We start from the raw sequence: 18,337 nt of genomic DNA, 5'->3' as shown, positions 1-18,337 counted from the left end.
CATGCCATGTTGTAAAACAAACAAACAAACAAAAAACATACCTTTTAGAGTGTATAGCTATTTTGGAAATCCAGAAGAACAGTCTTTTAGTTACATTGCAAGGATCAGTGATTAACATTTATAAATATGGTAAGTAAAAAATATGTTCTTTAAATGAGGCAAACAATTCATAGGCTAACATAGATTCCAGCAAACTTTTTATTTAAGGAACCAGAGGGTAAATATTTTAGGCTTTGTGGGCCATATTTTCTCTGTTGCAACTACTCAACTATGCCATTACTGTGCATAAGCAGCCATGAACAATAAATTGATGTAGCTGTGTTCTTTATAAAAACAGGTCTTGGAAAGCCAGATTAGCCCAATGCTATGGTTTATGGACCCCTGATCTAGTATACTGTAAACCAAAAATAAAACCCTAAGTACCCCAACAGACCAAACAGAGAAAATCTGAAAACCTGAATTTCTGGCCATGATGGGAAGGGATGTTGAACACTTTTCTTTATATCTCCTTCCTTTTGGAATTTAAGCACAACTGACCAGCATTCAGGTAAAAATAGAGATCATAAGAATAACAAAACAGTCTCTTTGTGGCTAATTAAAAACAAATAAAAGGCTATGCAAGGTAAAGGTTAAGTCCCATCCTACAAACCACAAAATTTTGTAAAACTGGTGCTTTTTTTTTTTTAAATTAAGCTGGCACAATTTGGCTTAATTTCTAACCTAACTACAGATAGCAGACCCTGAAGGAAACAAAAATATTTTACCCCAAAATATATTTTTTGATATATTTTGAAATGGCCCCATAAAGCCATCTTTTATAGGGAAAATTTGGATCTGCAGACAATCTCTGTTAATGCAGCCAGACCTTCCCTTCCCAAGCCTTTCCCAGATCTGGGGGAGATTAACTGACAGTCTGACAACTTTAATGTCTGAAAAGAGACATTTACCATCTATTCTCTCTGAAGGCTGCTACCTATGAGGCTTCATCTGTATAAAAAGAGCCTTGGCCTTTACAACCCCCTTTAATCTTGATTCAAGCATTTATTTCTTCTGACTTCAAATATTTGGACAAAGTTTAACTCTTGCAACCAATTACCAATCAGAAAATCTTTGACTCCATTGATGACGTGTAAACCTTCCCCACTTCAAGGTATCCCACCTCTTTAGGCTTAACCCATGTACACCTTACCTGTATTTATTTATAGTTGTATTAGCCTATTCTCATGGTGCTATAAAGAAATACCTGAGACTGGGTAATTTATAAAGGAAAGAAGTTTAATTGACTCACAGTTCTGCATGGCTAGGGAGGCCTCAGGAAACTTACAATCATGGTAGAAGGTATGTCTTCACAGGGCAGCAGGAGAGAGAATGAGTGCCAGCAGGGGAAATGCCAAATGTTTGTAAAACCATCAGACCTTGTGAGAACTCACTCACTATCAGGACAACAGCATGGGGGAAACCACCCCCATGATTCAATTACCTCCTACTGGGTCCCTCCCCTGACACATGGGGATTATGGGGATTACAATTCAAGATGAGATTTGGGTGGGGACACAGCTAAACCATATCAATGGTTTTACCTACAATTCCTATCTCCCTAAAATGTGTGAAACCAAACTGTAACCCAACTCCCTTGAGCATATTTCTCAGTACTTCTTAAGAATGTTCCCTGGGCCATGGTCACTCATATTGGCTCAGAATAAACCCCTTTAAAATATTTTACAAAGTTTATTTCTTCCGTTAACAATGCTAAGTTTAAATTTGTATATATGTAAATGTATTAAAATTATTTAAATGTCATACTGTAACATTATGAAAGTAGGTTATGAAAGTTGAGGTTTGCAAGATAGTATTAAAAAATATTCTGACACTAAAACACTAAGGAAGACCTTATTCAAAGCAATTGCAATAGGGCTGTGTGTGGTGGCTCATGCCCATATTCCCAGCAGTTTGGGAGGCCAAGATTGTGGATCATTTGAGGTCGGGAGTTTGAGACCAGCCTGGCCAACATGGTGAAACCCCATCTCTACTAGAAATACAAAAACTAGCTGGGTGCAGTGACTCACACCTGTAGTCTCAGCTATTCCAGAGGCCAAGGCAGCAGGATCACTTGAACCTGGGAGGTGCGGGTTGCAGTGAGCCGAGATCCCACCACTGTACTCCAGCCTCCAGCCTGGGCAACAGAGTGAAACTCTGTTTCAAAAACAAACAAACCCCCCCCAAAAAAAAAACACATACCAAACCAAACGAAAGAACTATTGCAATATAGAGAAGAGACTTAACTGCAACTACAGCAAACACTGCTAGAGGTACTTAGAGCCAATGAGCAGAATAATACAGTCAAAGCATGGAAAACTACTAACAGGAGGTATCCAGGGCAGGGGGGAGTCTTGCTAAACTGGTATAAGAGTTAAAGAGGAAAGAAATACGAAACACGGCTGGCAGTTAAAGACAGGTTTTCTTTAGGTAAAACCTGAGAGGCGCTCCTGGCCAATTTGTCAGGAGCCCTTTCTCTTACAGACTATGAGTATATATTGGTTTTAGGGTGAGGGGGCTTATCAGAAGCTTGGAATGTTTATGTGTGTGGATAATTTTATGGCGGGTTGGAATGTCTCTGGGAGGAGGGGAGGTTATCTTGGGGCAGACATCTTTCCAGCCAGGAGGGGGGTTATCTCGGGGCTAGCATCTTCCTGGCTGGAGGGGGTTATCTAGGGGCTAGCATGTCTGTGGTCGGGGAGGAGTTTGGAATGTTTCTGGCTGGAGATGTTATTTGTGGTTTATGGTCATGCTGACCTTAGCCATTAGGCTGATGCCCTTTGGATTTAGGCGGCTTTTATTAAGTTGAACTTTAGAATGAGGGGTATGTTCAAGATGGCAATGCTTCTGCACTGTCAACTGGATTAACATAATTTTTGCTAAAGGCAAGCCATAGACTTGAATTTCAATGGTGGGGGTAGAGGAATTTGATCAAGTGTCAAAGGCAGGGGGATTCTCACTAAACTGACCCAGCAGGATTCTTGTTAAAGGCAGGCCAAGGTCAAGGGCTAGTTGTGAAGTGGACGGAGGAGCCTGAACAAATTTTAGTCAAGGCAGATATCTTCATCAGGAGTGCTAATTGCATTTCTAAATAACGTCACAACAGCAATAAATAAATAAATAAATAAATAAGTACCTATATATGAGATAAATGTGGTCAAAAACTTAGAAGAAACAAAAATATTTGCTATGATCATTCTACTGGATGGGGCTGTAGTATATACTCTAAAAGCTGTGAATAACTAAATGATGGCTCACCAAAAATTCCACCAAAATAACCTATTAAAGATAAAGCATGGCTGACTTAATTGCTTAGTTTGGTAAAAAAGATCACTGTTGTCACAGAAAGTGAGCAGCATATAGAAAGAGAACAGCAAAGAAGAGATGCTTATAAAGTTTTGGGGGTATGCAGTTTGACAGGTATTTCGATAAGTGGTCTTGATTAGAGTTGGGCATAATTTTGTGATTAAGAGTTTAGGATAGGTGAATTGAGGGATGTGAGTGCTTTGGAGAAGCTCTTAAATAGGAAATAGTCATTTGTTTGTGCTGTATGTTGTTCTGAGAAAGATACATTCATGAGCCTTAGATGGGAGGTCTATTTTTCAAGTAAATGGGTTTTTGGAAAGTTCTTGAAAAGAAGGTTATTTGCAACTTCAGCTTCCTGGAAAGAATTTCCTGAAATATTAAAATCATATCAATGCAGACAGTTGAATAGCAAATTGTGTTAATGTAAACAGTAAGATGTGTTGGTGTAGATGGTTTCAATTCTCAAAGGAACAAGAAATAGGTCCGTTCTTGAATTTATAAAGTCATTGAAAACCCAAAACAAACACATCAAAATGGAATAAAAAAACTCAATAAAATAGATAAAAAGGAATTATATGATTAAATATTAAATGGCACAGGAGTTCAGAAGAGAGAGATATTAGGTGAATACTTTAAAGGTGTTGGGAATTTAACAATGCTTTGAAAAAAGTGAAAAGTTTGGACAAGATCTGGTGTATTTATTAGTGGGCATTGTAAGAAAATCTGAGTGGGAGTGAAGTTTTACATGTGTGGAGAACTGTAAGCCACAAATAATCTAGACTATTTTCTAGGCTATTGGTAGATAATAAATATATGTTACATTTTATATTTTATTATTAGGAAGCCACAGGTCTTTGAAGAGTGTTTGAGATAATGGTAAGTATTGTGTCGAATTGATTGGGCTGTGTAATGGAAATACCTAGAGCCATAGAAAACTCTTACAAAACTAACAGAAGTCTGGGTGAGTGGTCATAAAGAACGATATTAATATAGGAGATGAAGATACAGGAAAGGTGTAACCAACAGGATGGTATGTATGTAAATGGAATTTTGAGGGAGAGTAGAGCCAAAACTATAAAAACTTTAATTGTAGTACTGAGTTTTATATGTCTACAAGATATGTGGCCTAGCATAGAATTAGAACTGGCATATGGGAAAGGTCAGGACTTTAGTTGAATGTTTAAGAATCCATATAGGAAGGTGTGAGTAGTAAAATAGTCACTGAAGAGCTGTTGGAAAAAAAAAAAAATGCCTACAGCTGAGTTTGGAAGGATGCCTTTGTTTAGATAGCAATTGAGAGGAAAGAGCATATAGAAAAATTTGAAGAACAAATACCAGGGCAAGATAGTGGTTCAAAGTCAAGAGAACAGGATTGCAAAACCCTACTGTTCATCATCAATGTTACATACTATGAAGTTGAGTTAGGTGGAGATTAAACATGGGGGAAGAGCATATTGGATTTGGTTATTGCAGGTCAGTGATGATATTGGAAGTTTGAAATTTCAGGAGAGCAAGGACTGCAGCTGCACTGCAGAAGATACAGAGAATAGCATGTATGGCTGTTATGGAGAATAAGGTGGAAACCCCTCAGGCAAAAGGTTTTTTTTGAGGCTTACTGTGAAAGGGAAAAAACTAGGAACAGAGAAAAACACCAGACTTAATGTACTTTTTATCTATTTATTTATTTATTTATTTATTTATTTATTTTTGAGACAGAGTCAGAGTCTCACTCTGTTGCCAGGCTAGGGTACAGTGGTGCAACATTGTCTCACTGCAACCTCTGCCTCCCGAGTTCAAGCCATTCTCCTGCCTCAGCCTCCTGAGTAGCTGGGACTACAGGTGTGCGCCACCACGGCTAATTTTTGTATTTTTAGTAGAGACGGGGTTTCACCATGTTGGCCAGGCTGGTCTCATTCTGTTGACCTTGTGATCCACCCACCTTGACCTCCCAAAATGCTGGAATTACAAGCATGAGTCACTGCGCCTGTACTTATTTTTTTTAATCCTTTTTTTTTTTTTTGAAGCAGAAATCAAAGATATTTACGAGCTTAGAGCGCATTGACTTGTTTATAAAACAGAGCTTCTCTTTTGCGAAAGAGAAAGTTCATCTCTTCCCAAAAGTCTTGGGGAAAAAATGTGCATGGAATGAGATCTTGAACTAGAAATAAAGGATATTGAAGCGATTTCTAATGGCCTCAGTTTTTTCAGTTAAATATATGGATCCTGGGGCTCTTCAAAATATGAGGAAAGTTTAATATTGTTGTGAGCAGTGTTTTAGGAGAGTTGAATGAGGAGCCTACTGTGTTTTAATTATGAGTAGCTAAATATTCTAGATTTACCATTGATATATTGAATTAAAGAATAAAATCTTAACTTGTTATTTAACAAACCCTTCCTAGATTTATTTGAGCATTTCCTGTGATAGTCATTTCATTTTTTCCACATTTTATTTTTAACTGCTCAGCTTTTTTATTGAGTATAGTTTCTTTTAAAACATGGAATGCTACAGAATTTTAGTTGTGGATATGTCAAAAATAGTTTTAAATGAAGATTATGTTTGGATTAAAATTTCTCAGAGAACTGATTTGCCAGAGTTTTTTCTGCTTTTTGAAAACTCTTTGTCTATGTAGAGATAGATTATATATTTATTGATTTAATTTTGAAACATTGAAACCAGATTATCACGTCAAAATTAAATGCATGCTTAAATTAGCCATTAGCAAGACCAACAGAAACCAGTGTGGTTACTTTTTATTGTTACATATGGAAGATGAATTTTGTCAGCTTTTAACTTCTCAGAAGACTCACAGCATAACCCGTTAAGCAAAGCTGAGTTTGTTACCTATAATAGTCAGAAAAGACAACATTTTAAAAGAGTTGGAGTGTCCAGAAGGAGAGGATTAAGGGGAGATATGAATAGGGTTGGAAATCTGGGTTTGGGTAGATAAGACTGAACTTTCAATGTGAGGATCTGGTTTGGTTAGGCGCATTTCAAGATGTTAATAGTTTAGGACTGGTGAACACAGAAAGGCAGGAATCTTGAAGTGAGTTGTTTGATAATTGAGCCACTTACCCAGTTTTAGGAGTTTAATGTTTCTAGAAACTAATTTTCAGCCATTTTCTGAAAAAAAAAAAAAAAAAAAAAAAAAGTTTTTTGTTTTGATTTACAACGTTAAGTTCATGAGCAAGAACTTCCTAGAACAAACAGTAAAATAATGTGAATGTAGGCTGCCTTTATTTTTGGTCCTGATAGATAAGGTGAATGCAGAAGTCTCAGTTCTTAATTTCAATACCACACTGAGAACTAAATTAACAATGGAAAATGCTTTATTATCCACTTTGTGTGGAAGAGGTATAAAAGATAAGGCTGCATTTACCTGAAAGATTTTAAATTAGGATACTATGTTTTTCTTTTTGTTAGCCAAATTATGGAAAAAAAAATTGAATCGAAATGACAGTAATGGTAGTTAGGGATACTGTAGACTGAAAATACATGCTTAGATCTCAGGGTACATAGGCCAGATAGTGATTCTATTCTGCCATACATTTTCATTTTAAAAAAACTGACTGAGTTGAATGTGTGTTCAGAATAATCGGCTCTTAACTGTCAAAGAGTTAAAAAGGAGAAAAGATTATTTAATCAAAGTACCTTGTAGATATGCGTAATGCCATGTTTTAAGAATATTTCAAGTACTCCTACCTTAATCTTCCCATGTTAATGCACTTAATCATTGATCTGATTCACTCATATTTGATTACTTAAGGTTAAACAAAATATATGGTACAATTTTTAGAAATGTAGTTCCAGAATGAAGGATCACTATTAATCTAGTAGATAACTATTAATCTAGTAACAGGAGTTTCAAAACTGGGGATTCCACTAGTGATTATAAATCAAACTGTAAAGTAGGATAAATATGAAATCCAGAAGACCAGATTATAAAGAACAAAAAAAACCCCAAGAAAATTAATAAGGGCAGATATTAGTTTCTTTTAAAATCATGCAAAAATCTTTATTATTTATTAAGCTAGAGAATTACATGTGAATTTTAAAAGTTTATCCTATTAATGCAACATTAAGGGTCTAACAGTAAAATTTGCAGGAGTGTAGATGTGAAGGTATTTACAAATCTCAATTCTCTGTAGATTTTTCTCAAGGCCAAATAATTATCTAAGAAAATTAACTTTAAATAAACTGATATTAAGTGTAGTCTTTATCTTTTCAAACAAGCTTCACTTCCTTCTACTTTTGTTCTAAGGGAAATCATGATTAATTTTCTTTTGATCACTCCTAATAACAACCTATCACTCATTTAAGATTTTCTTTCACTATGAGGAACTATGGGGTCACACATTTCTTTTTCTCTTCCCTTGACTAGGAATCACCATCATACTAAAAATGCTCTATGGCTTTGCTTTCTCTCTAACACCACAGACCTCATCTCAATTTAAAATTCTGCATTGTGCTTGTGTAATCACCCAATGATTTCTTCCTGTCCACTGCAAAAACCAGTTCACTGAGACGTTGGTATTGCAGTAAAGAAGAGTTTCAGTAACATGAGATTCGCCATGTGGGAGAACTGGAGTGATTACTCAATGAGTTTCCCTGAAGTCTTGGAGGTCAGGGTTTTTCAAGGAAAGTTTGGTGGGCATGGGACTAGGGAATGGATGCTGCTGATTGGTTGGGGGGGATGAAATTATAAAAGTGTGGAAAACTGTGCACTGAGTCTGCTTCTGGATGGGAGGTCACAGGACTGGTTGAGTCATGAGTCCAGGTGAGGCCAGTCTGAAAATCATCTCAAAAGACCGACCTGAGGTTCTACAACAGTACTATCATCTATATTATCTATATATAGGCGGGTCACAAATCTTGTGATCTCTGGCCACATGACTTTTGAGCAGTAAGGGATTATAGAAACTATAGCTACATTTTAGCAGAATTCAGGCCTCTTCCATAATTTCAGTTTTGTATCATTTCATTAGTATTACAAGGGTGGTTTTAACCCCTGAACAAGGATGGGATGAGGTTTAGGGAGTGACTATTATTATTCTTGTTTCAAGGTTAAAATATAAACTAAATTTTACCAATGGTTACCTTGGCCAATACCCAAGAATGAGTGAAGACAGGCAGCCTATGAGCCTAAAAGCAAGATGGAGTCAGCCATGTTAGATTTCTTTCATTATCATAATCTTTGCAAAGATGTTTTTGTCTGCCTTTGGGAGAAAAACTACTTGTTGAGTGTTTTGTTTTGCTCTATTTATCTCCATGATGCAACGGAAAATGGAAATTTATTTTCTCTTAATTTATTGAGAAACTATTGTAAGGATGATTTTGTTAGGGCATGCTATTTGGCTCTTGCTAATTCGTGATGGTATGTTCATCACAATCAAGAAGTGGGCCAGAGATGAGAATATTTTAAAAAATTCAAAGAAAGAATAGAACTCAAAGTTGAGGTTGGACTGTTGATTTGAGCAAGCATTAATTGTGAGCAGGAGGACAGGAGATCAAATCAGCTGGCAAGACCAAATGAGCATTACAGATGATTGGCGTTGCTGTTGAGACATGATCATATATATGAATGGAAAGGAAAGGGAAGAGAGGAAAAGAATATAAATCAAAATAAATATTTATTGTTTATGTAAATCTGTTATTTGTTCTGCATCAACAGAAAGGAAAACAGATAAAGCTAATGATAAAAAAAAAGAACTCAATTCCTTTTTAGCTGATAACAGAAGTTCAGAAGGTGATACAGGCCTTAATTTAAAGATCATATAGAACTATCAGTCCATACGGCCAGTCTCAGGGCATAACTGGGAAATCCCTGCTTTATCTCCTTACTTTCCTCCTTGCTAAAAAGGCCATTTGACTTTCCCTATTTCCCAGGCCACAGTTCCAACATGTCACTGTTCCCATGTGATTAAGGTCAAGAACTACTGGCCCTCTGTGTTATTCTTGACTCTAACAGGAGAGTCAGATTGGACTATGTGTTTTGAATTAGATACTGAAGAAAACAAACTTCAGTTTTGCTAGTATTTCTTGCTTCTTGTCATATAAATTGTACATGTAACTATTAATAATATTTAAATAATGAGAGAAGGGGTCAGAAAATCTTGTTCTGCCAAAAGTGTCAGACACTTTTTCGTGTGTTTTTGCTGATAATCTTTGTAACTCATCATTTAGTACTTGTTTTATAAGTTTACAAGTGAAGACATTCAGTTTCTGAGAGATTGTAACTTATACACATTCATTCATTATAAGTAGTGAATCCCATCTCCATTAATATCACCTTTCTTCCTAGAATGAATAGGAGATTAGGGATCTGTAAGCAACACCATGGAAAAGGCTAGAATTGGGTAAAATTGGGTAAAAAGATCATCATTTAAAAAGAGAACATATTCAAAACTACTTTAATGTGGCTATCTTCTCTTTTACCTAAATTTATATATATACAATTATATATAATTGTATATATATATAATTATATATAATTGTATATATATATAATTATATATAATTGTATATATATATATATATATTTATCTCCAGAGTATCCTTATATCCTGTCAGTTTTACCTCATTAGTAATTTCTGTCACAGATATTGATAAGATGTTTTAATTTTCTAACAAATATGGCTAACCTTACCTCAAAAATATGTAGAAGCAATTATCTGAAAGAAATGCAATTATTTAAAATGAAGACATAATTCTTCTAGAGTTGAAAAATTGATTCATTGATACAGTAGTAACCTCAGATTTTGAGCTGCAATTGTGCAAGCCAGATAAAATACCACAGAAAAAATTCACAACCCAAAAGAGAATTCAAGAGACTGAATAGGAATTCAGTGGTGGTAGAAGAATTGGATCCATAAATAGGTCTGCATGAGAATGATTCAATCTGAGGAGACATAGAACTGTATAGAGTTACAGTCAACTGGCAGCACTTTTAAGTTAAAATATTGGATCATCATCAGTAATGACTTACTTTAGAGACTGGAGGCACTTCTCTTTGCCCATTTTTTCTCACCACAGAATGTGCAGCAGATTGCCCATATTTTAATTAATTTTCATTTGTTAAACCATGAACCTGAGTGGCCCTCATACTAGCCCCCTGTTCATTGCACAATAGACCATGTGTTAGGCGGGCTTCCTGATCTTCCACGAGAATGAATGCCAAGTACAGAAATCTGCTTGGGTTATTGAAGGCTAAAAATGATTATTCTAATGTGTCTGTTTATTTTGCACGTTTTCTCCCCTACAGTTACTATATTACCTAGTCAATGTGTTTGTCAATTGTGAATGTCTTTGTTGTTGCAGATTCAGATGTGGTGTATAAAAGCGAGAATGGACATGTCATTAAACTGAATATAGAAACAAACGCTACCACATTATTATTGGAAAACACAACTTTTGTAAGTAATGAATAATTAATTACTTTATGCGTTTCAGTACTGTTTAGAAAGCTCTCTAGATGTACATAACTTTCTATTCTTCAGCTCCAGCATTTGTAAAGCATTTCAGGTGAAAAGTTGGGGCTGGAATATCATGAGAATCCATAAATCTATTGATAAAAAATACCCTGTGACTATCTGCTTCATTTTCTCCCCGTTTACTCCTGTTAGTAATTGGAGAAATATTTCCAAAACTAGTAGTTGCTTAGAAAGAATAATTTTCCCAATATTTTATGTATAACATTAGTCACACAAATTCCAAAGTTAAAAAAATGACTAGTCTAGCCTTATTTATTATTAACTTTCTTTTCTTCTTTACTTTTCATTCTTTCTGACTTCTTTCTAGTTCTGTTGTTTTCTGGATCAGATGGAAAGGCTTTCTAAAGGTGGTCTTCAGCTGAGGTTGATGTTTTTTACTTTTAGAATTTAGGATTCTGTCAGTACCATTTTACTTATTTTGTATCACTGTTTTGCCAACATGGTTTAAATTACTGCATGTATTTATATTGGTCTTAATACAGACTTTGTCTTTCTGAAAAATCTAGTACCCTAAGATTGGGAGACTTAGCTATAATCACCTATTTGGTAAGCAATAATGAGTCACTATTGCAAATGTTGAAAATCTAGCTACCCAACACCAATGAAAAATAGTACACAGTTATTTACTTACTATTTTATTGTAATTAAAGTTTCAATAGGCTGCCAATTAGATGAATTCATATAATACAGACAAAATATAGTAGAAGCTCTCAGAAAACCTCCACAAAATAAAAAAATAAGCAAAATCATTGGCTACTTTTAAAAATGTATTCTACTTGTACATATAAAATGAACATTTAATCTTCATATTTATTATGGAATGGCCCTATGGAAAAAATGGACCAAGAACATTCTGTTTAGTATTTTTACATATTAAGGAGAAAAAGTCATTACAATCATTAAGTGATTATATATGTATATCATTGGGCTAAATTTAACCAGCCAACTAATGTACATTAATAATGAGGTCATCAGCCAGAAGAAAAATAATGACATTTTTGTTTTTAAACTAATTTACAGGGAATCAAAGAATAGCTACTTTGTGTGCAACTCTTTATGGTACTCGTGGGATATCAAGGATATGTACAGCAGATTGCTTACTGTCTAAGAATGTGGATTTCCTTTGGGAGATAATACTAACCCTTATGGAGAATTTTAATAAACAGTATACAGCATTATTTACTATTTCTTCAGTGGATGGTCCTCAGGGATACTAGAAAAAAGCCTAGAGAATCATTGAGAAATACTGTCAATAGTGGAAAATTAGCCATTAGTAAGAAGATAGGATAGGAGACAGAATTCCAGAATCGATAATGATGAGAAGGTATGATAATAATACATGGATTACAGTCAGAATGAATGGATTTTTAATAAAATTAGTTTGGGGAACAAAAATTGAATGCATTTTAATTTTTGCTTTTTCTTCATAAAGTAACATAATTTTATGGAGATCTAGGCCCTCAGTAGCCAAGCATTCAGGTTAGATATACTCAGTACATGAATTATTCTATTATGTGACTGTGCCTCATTAAATACTCATTTACACAAGTCAATGAGGTTTCCTCCATCACTAATTATGTTTTTGTTTTCCATTATTTATTCATTACTTTTTTATCTTCCATAATACATCAAAAAGGAAACCAAAACAAACAGAGCTTTTAGATTAGTATTCCATTATCTCAATTCTTTTGTTGGTACTACACACCATTACCATCTCATATCATTGTGGTTTTCTCCATGTGCTAATTAATGCTGTCTTATCTTTGTGCTTTTGTGTTATATCTTTTTAAATCCTTTTGAGGTCTCTTTCTATTCTCCTCTATGTTAGCCATGACTCTTAATTACCACAGGGTCATATTTAGCAAATATTCTAATTTACTTGTCTTCTAAGATTCATAGGCTCCCTAAGGACATTTATGTCACAACACAGATAATTAAGCAATTTATAAGTCCTAGAGGTGTCTAAATTCGATGTCGGGGAGGGGTTAGGGGAGTGGAAGGTGGTATCAGTTTGCAACCAGTTACCCAAAGCTGAGAACAAAAATAGGAATTACCATAATTCCAGATGATTTCAAAGGAGCTTGTTTAATCATTTTCTCCTAACTTCAAGATGGCATTATTTAATACACTTATGTTTTTAATACTAACATCAGGCTAAAACCGGGATTTAATTTCTCTTCCAGGAAACTCTGTTGAAAAATATATTTTATTGAAACATATTGCTGGTTTTTCTGTGAGAAATTATCAATATCTTAATTATAATAATAATTGGATCAGATCAGCATAAAAAGCTTTGAAATGAAAGCATGACAAGTCATTTGAGAAAATATACTATTGATAAAAATGTCATAACAGAATGGCCTGTTCTATAGTAAGATATATTATGCTAAAATATGACTACAAATTTATTTTAAAAATTAAGATAATTTAACATCATATTATCACTTTTCAGCTTAAACACATTTTAAATATGATTGCTGTGTACTTTTGGTAATGTAATCACGGTTAGCAGACTCTATGGTTAAAATAAATATTGGGCATGGTTGCCAAAATAAAAAATACTTTTTTAAAAATGAAATAATTGTGTTAAGGCATTCTTTTGGATTGAAGGTAGGTGGATTTCTAATGAAAGGAGGAAATTAAAGGGCATACAACTTTTGAATTAGAGGATGGGAAGTAAGTGATTTAGCCTCAAAACTGCTCTTTATAATTTCTAAGTGTTTGGAAATGTTATCTCTTAAAGCCAGAACTATTTCAAACAAAAGCTCAGCCACAATGTCATAATGAGGAAAATGTTTCCTAAGTATTAGCTGTACTCTTTCCGCTGTCAATAATTTGAATATCACCAGTGGCCATGGCTAAAAATACCAGCAGCCATAAATTGTTTTATCAAATCACTTTTTGAAATTATAAGGGGGTTGTAAACGTAAGTCCAAGCCCCATGTGCTTAACTATAGTTAAGATTTTAAAAATATGTATCTTTTTTGTTTTTTAAGACACAAGCTCTTGCTCTCTTGCCCAGGCTGGAATGCAGTGGTGCAATCATAGGTCACTGCAGCCTTTAAACTCCTGGGCTCAAGTGAACCTCCTGCCTTAGCCTCCTGAGTAGCTAGGACCACAGGTGTGTGCCACCAGGCTCGGCTAATTTTTTAAAACTTTTTTTTTTTTTTTTAGACATGGGGTCTCACTATGTTGCCCAGGTTCGTCTTGAACTATGTCCTCAAGTGATCCTCCTCTGGTGGCCTCACAAAGCACTGGGTTTACAAGCGTGAGTCACGGAGTTTGGCCCCCTAGAATATATATCTTATGCATTAATATGAAAAGGAATAACTGAGAGATAAGAATCTAATCTGAAATCTCTGAAACTCTGTAAGCCTATTTAAATACATTCTACTAAAAATAGCCATAACACAGGAAAGAAATTCATACATGGCAGCAGAATGATTCCAAGCAAAATGTTAGTTACATATTCATTGGTCTAACTGTTTATTCATATATAGGCCATTACAAAATAGTAGGTTTGGGAAGAACCAAGGAAGATTCATTGATTTATAATGCCTAGAGACAGCATCAGCTGGCTTGGATGTCATCCTAGTGTTTTTCGTTTTGTTTCTCTTGTTGTTTTATTTGTTGTGCTGCTGGGTATATGGAGGTGATAGATCCAACCCTGTACCACTGTGAAATCCAGAAACTTACTATTCAATTTGTGTTTGAGTAAATAGGTGCTCTATTAAAACAACAACAACAACAACAAAAACAAACACAGTAGCACAGATAAAGAATTACTGAACAAAGGCATTGAAAATTTTGCCTCATAAAATTTGAGATGAGGAAACATTATCAGAAAATTCGATTGGCCGTGTGGCCTCACATAATGGCCAATAGTAATGGAGAATTTGTTAATTATTTGTAAGATTTGGTCTACTCAGTATCTGTTGGAATCCCGGTAGTGATAGACATCAGTATTGTAACTAATACTGATTAATCAGTGAAGCCACTGGAACTGTACATATCAATGTTGTGTTTTGACAGTATTGTTTCTTTCTTTCTTTCTCTAGACCAGTGTTTCTCCACTGGGGGTGATTTTGCTCCCAGGAGATATTTGTCAGCTCTGGAGACATTTTTGATTGTCCTGAATAAATGTGAGTGGTTTGCTCTGGGAATCTAGGGAGTAGAGGTCAGAAATGTGCATCCTACACTTAATGCAACCAGAAATGTCAGGAGTGTAGAGTTTGAGAAACTCTGTTCTAGACAGAGATACAAGAGAAACCCTGTGATAATTAGAAGGTAGTTTTTTGAGGTGGGATCAAAGTAATGACTTTTAAACTGATAATTTTAAGGGAGATATTAAGCTGTGGCTTCCAGCTTCATTAGTTTCAGGTACTTTTCTTCTTTTTAAGAACAACCCTGCAAAGAAGACCAGCATGCATGAGTAGGATCATTTGGCCTTGGCTTCCTCTCTTGTGTGTATTGCTGAGTATAAAATAAAAGTATGACCCAGTTTTCTTACAATTTTTGGATGATACTTCTGATTGAGACATTTTTGTTCAGATAAGTTAATATTACTTATTTGGCTATTGCCAATTTTTTTTTTTTTTTTTTCTAGGAAGCAGTTGTTCCTTTTTAAGATAGAGGTTAAAAACTGATGGCTACTGGGGACTCCAGTCAGCATAATTGCTTTCATTGCTGCATTGTGCTCATGAATAATTGAATTTCATCATCTTTTGCTTGGGCATGTCTTTCCCCTCGCCATAGCAGTTACCATTTCCTGTTGCTAGATACCTTCGTATTTATCTTATTTTTATCATCCACTATGAAAATATTTAGATACTTATTATATCCACAATATTTATTTAAAAATGGTTATTATGTTTATTTACATTATTTAAGTAATTTCCAATTCAGTCATCAAAATAGGATGTAACATTGATGTACATTCAGGGAAACAAATGGAATAATACATGTTTCAGCAAAGATTAGACACTTTCTGTATTTATTTATGGAAGAAAACACTGAATCTACCATAGACATTTAGGCTCTTCAAAATTTTCTGTAAGTTAGATATATGTGAAAGTGAATTCCAGCATAACTTTAAAAGTGGTGGTCATTAAAACAGGGAAATTAGAAAGAAAATTTCAGATCCTTACCCTGGAAGTCTACTCAGGCACTATTTTAATGAAAAGTGTGAGAGGAAATAGTCTTGTTGCTTCTATGTGTTTGCAGGTATGACAGGATTACCCTGCAGTTTCAAGCAGTTATTCCTACAGTTCCGCATAGGTTTAAAGGGCTAAAATTGATTACTACAATATTATTTTTTACCCTAAATTAACATTATGAAGGATCTAGAAATTAGATTCTACTAACTTATTCATGAGGACAAAGTATCTCAGATGCTATGACCATTTTATTGCCAATAATGATAGTGTTACTAATAAATCCACATTCATAGCCATTTAATGATTATGCATATTGTTGAATGAGTAAGTAATCCTTATAAACAAAATTATCTAAGTAATATAAAAATAAAATTCTCCGAGTAATATAAAAATAGTATTAAAAATAATATAATTAAATTGTTTCCTTCATATAGGAATAAAATTATGACAAAAATAAATTAGATGACATTTGTTTAGTTATATGAACTAGAGCTTGGTTCAGTCTTGTCTGACAGAGCCTCTTAGATATATGCGATAAAAGGATTACCATTCCAGTGCTGATTTTTTTAGAAGATTCTTATTTAGTTTCTTTGGAGCTGGAGGTGTCAGACAGGGTGCTGGAAACCAACAGGCAGCTAGATTTATAACAACTGTTTGCGATTGTTTTGGAATTTGGCTTCCTGAGAGGTCAGCTCTCTGACTTGTATCAAGGACCAGTCAGTCCATCTTGAGCAAGTCGAGGCTCTAGTTTAAACATTTGATGGATATTTCTGCCCTTCATTTTCTTTCTGAATAATTTTATATATTGCTGTCTCCCAGTCATGGGAAGCCAATTAGAAATTTTTAAAAATATTGGTCAAAGGGTACAAAGTGTCAGACAGAAGAAATAATAAGCTTTAGAGAAACACAACAGGGCGACCAGAGTTAGAATAATGTATTGTGTATTTCAAAATTACTGAGAGTAAATTTCAAATGTCTTACTACAAAAAGATGGATATGGGAGCTGATGAATACGTTAATTAGCTTGATTTAATCATTCCACATTGTGTATTCTTCCATATATATCAGAACATCACATTTTGCCCCATAAATATATAAATTATGGTTTATAAACTAAAATTATTAATAGAAATTTTATAAAATAATAACACTCAGTGTTTTATTACTTTATGATGGAACTTAAGCAAACAAAATACATTTTCAAGAAACTTTTCAAGCTTTTGAAGTTGATGATATAAAAATAATTTTCCCCTCTTTTGATCTTTCATAATACTTCAGTCTACACAGCTTTGATGATGTAGAACTATGCGTTGCCAAAACTTCTGCAGCCCTTCCACACTCCACATTACATAATAAGATATTTTAATAGTATATTGGAAATATATTAAATTAGTATTTTAGTTTGCTTGTGAAACATGCATGAGCATTCAAGGAAGTTCAATTTTTGGTAAACATTAAATGATAATGACAGCTCATTGTAGAGCTAGAAAGCATTTTCCCTGTCTCCTACTTCAGTGTAAATTTAAAAAAATAAAAAACAACTGAGACCCAGAGAAATAGAGAGACTTGCTCAATATATCTAGTGTAGTCTTGAGACTAGGGCAAACATTTCTTGACTCCTAATCCAGTGTTGTTTTTAATATTACTAGCTGAGAATTCCATTCAAAATATCTTTTAAAGAAATGTAAAAATAAATAATGATCCTTTAGTTTTTTATATATAAAAAAATCTACGTTTATTTGTGGAATTTTTACTTAACCCTTTTAGGAAAGATGCTTGAATTAAATATGTGTATGTTTGTATGTATTTATTCATATGTTCACATAATACAGATAGATGATAGATATCTACATATAGATCTATCTATGCAAATATTGATCTATCTATATCTATCAATCAATCAGTCAGTCTATCTATTTTACTACCAGATAATCAGTAAGGAAACATTATATAGTGAGTGGAAAAGAGGAAAATTGTAAGTGTGGTTTACATGGCTTTGTTTGCCTTAACTTGTCTGAAGTCATCGTATTTGTTTTTAACATATTTTAAATATTATGATGACTATAACCGGTGTCATCATTCTTTCCATCCAAATGTTTTCAATTCTTGTTGAAATATTGCCTTGTGAACAAAGGATAACAACCTTGGCTGCATTACACACACACACACACACACACACACACACACACACACACACACCCCACAGCAAGCAGCACCTATTATTATGAACTACTACTCTACTTCTCTTCTTTCCCCTGATGTATCTGGCTGAAATACTCTAGTTTATATTTGAATTTCTTCTGTCCCTTAAAAACTTGTAGAGATATTTCTACCTCTCCATCTTTATGATG

General features: G+C 34.3%; 1 protein-coding gene across 5 annotated transcripts in view; it reads left to right on the top strand.

The window, feature by feature from the left end:
• The window catches only part of DPP10 (dipeptidyl peptidase like 10), a 1,432,672-nt gene that overhangs the window by 1,061,825 nt on the left and 352,510 nt on the right, over nt 1-18,337 (top strand). For all 5 annotated transcript variants that reach the window (XM_063631313.1, XM_055262569.2, XM_055262570.2 and 2 more), the window contains one exon: nt 10,658-10,752. In XM_063631313.1, the coding sequence (XP_063487383.1) occupies nt 10,658-10,752 (95 nt within the window). The remainder of the gene's footprint in view (nt 1-10,657; nt 10,753-18,337) is intronic.

Source organism: Symphalangus syndactylus, chromosome 22, assembly GCF_028878055.3.
Source record: "Symphalangus syndactylus isolate Jambi chromosome 22, NHGRI_mSymSyn1-v2.1_pri, whole genome shotgun sequence".
Taxonomy (NCBI): domain Eukaryota; kingdom Metazoa; phylum Chordata; class Mammalia; order Primates; family Hylobatidae; genus Symphalangus; species Symphalangus syndactylus.
This window is presented reverse-complemented; position numbering and strand designations above follow the sequence as displayed.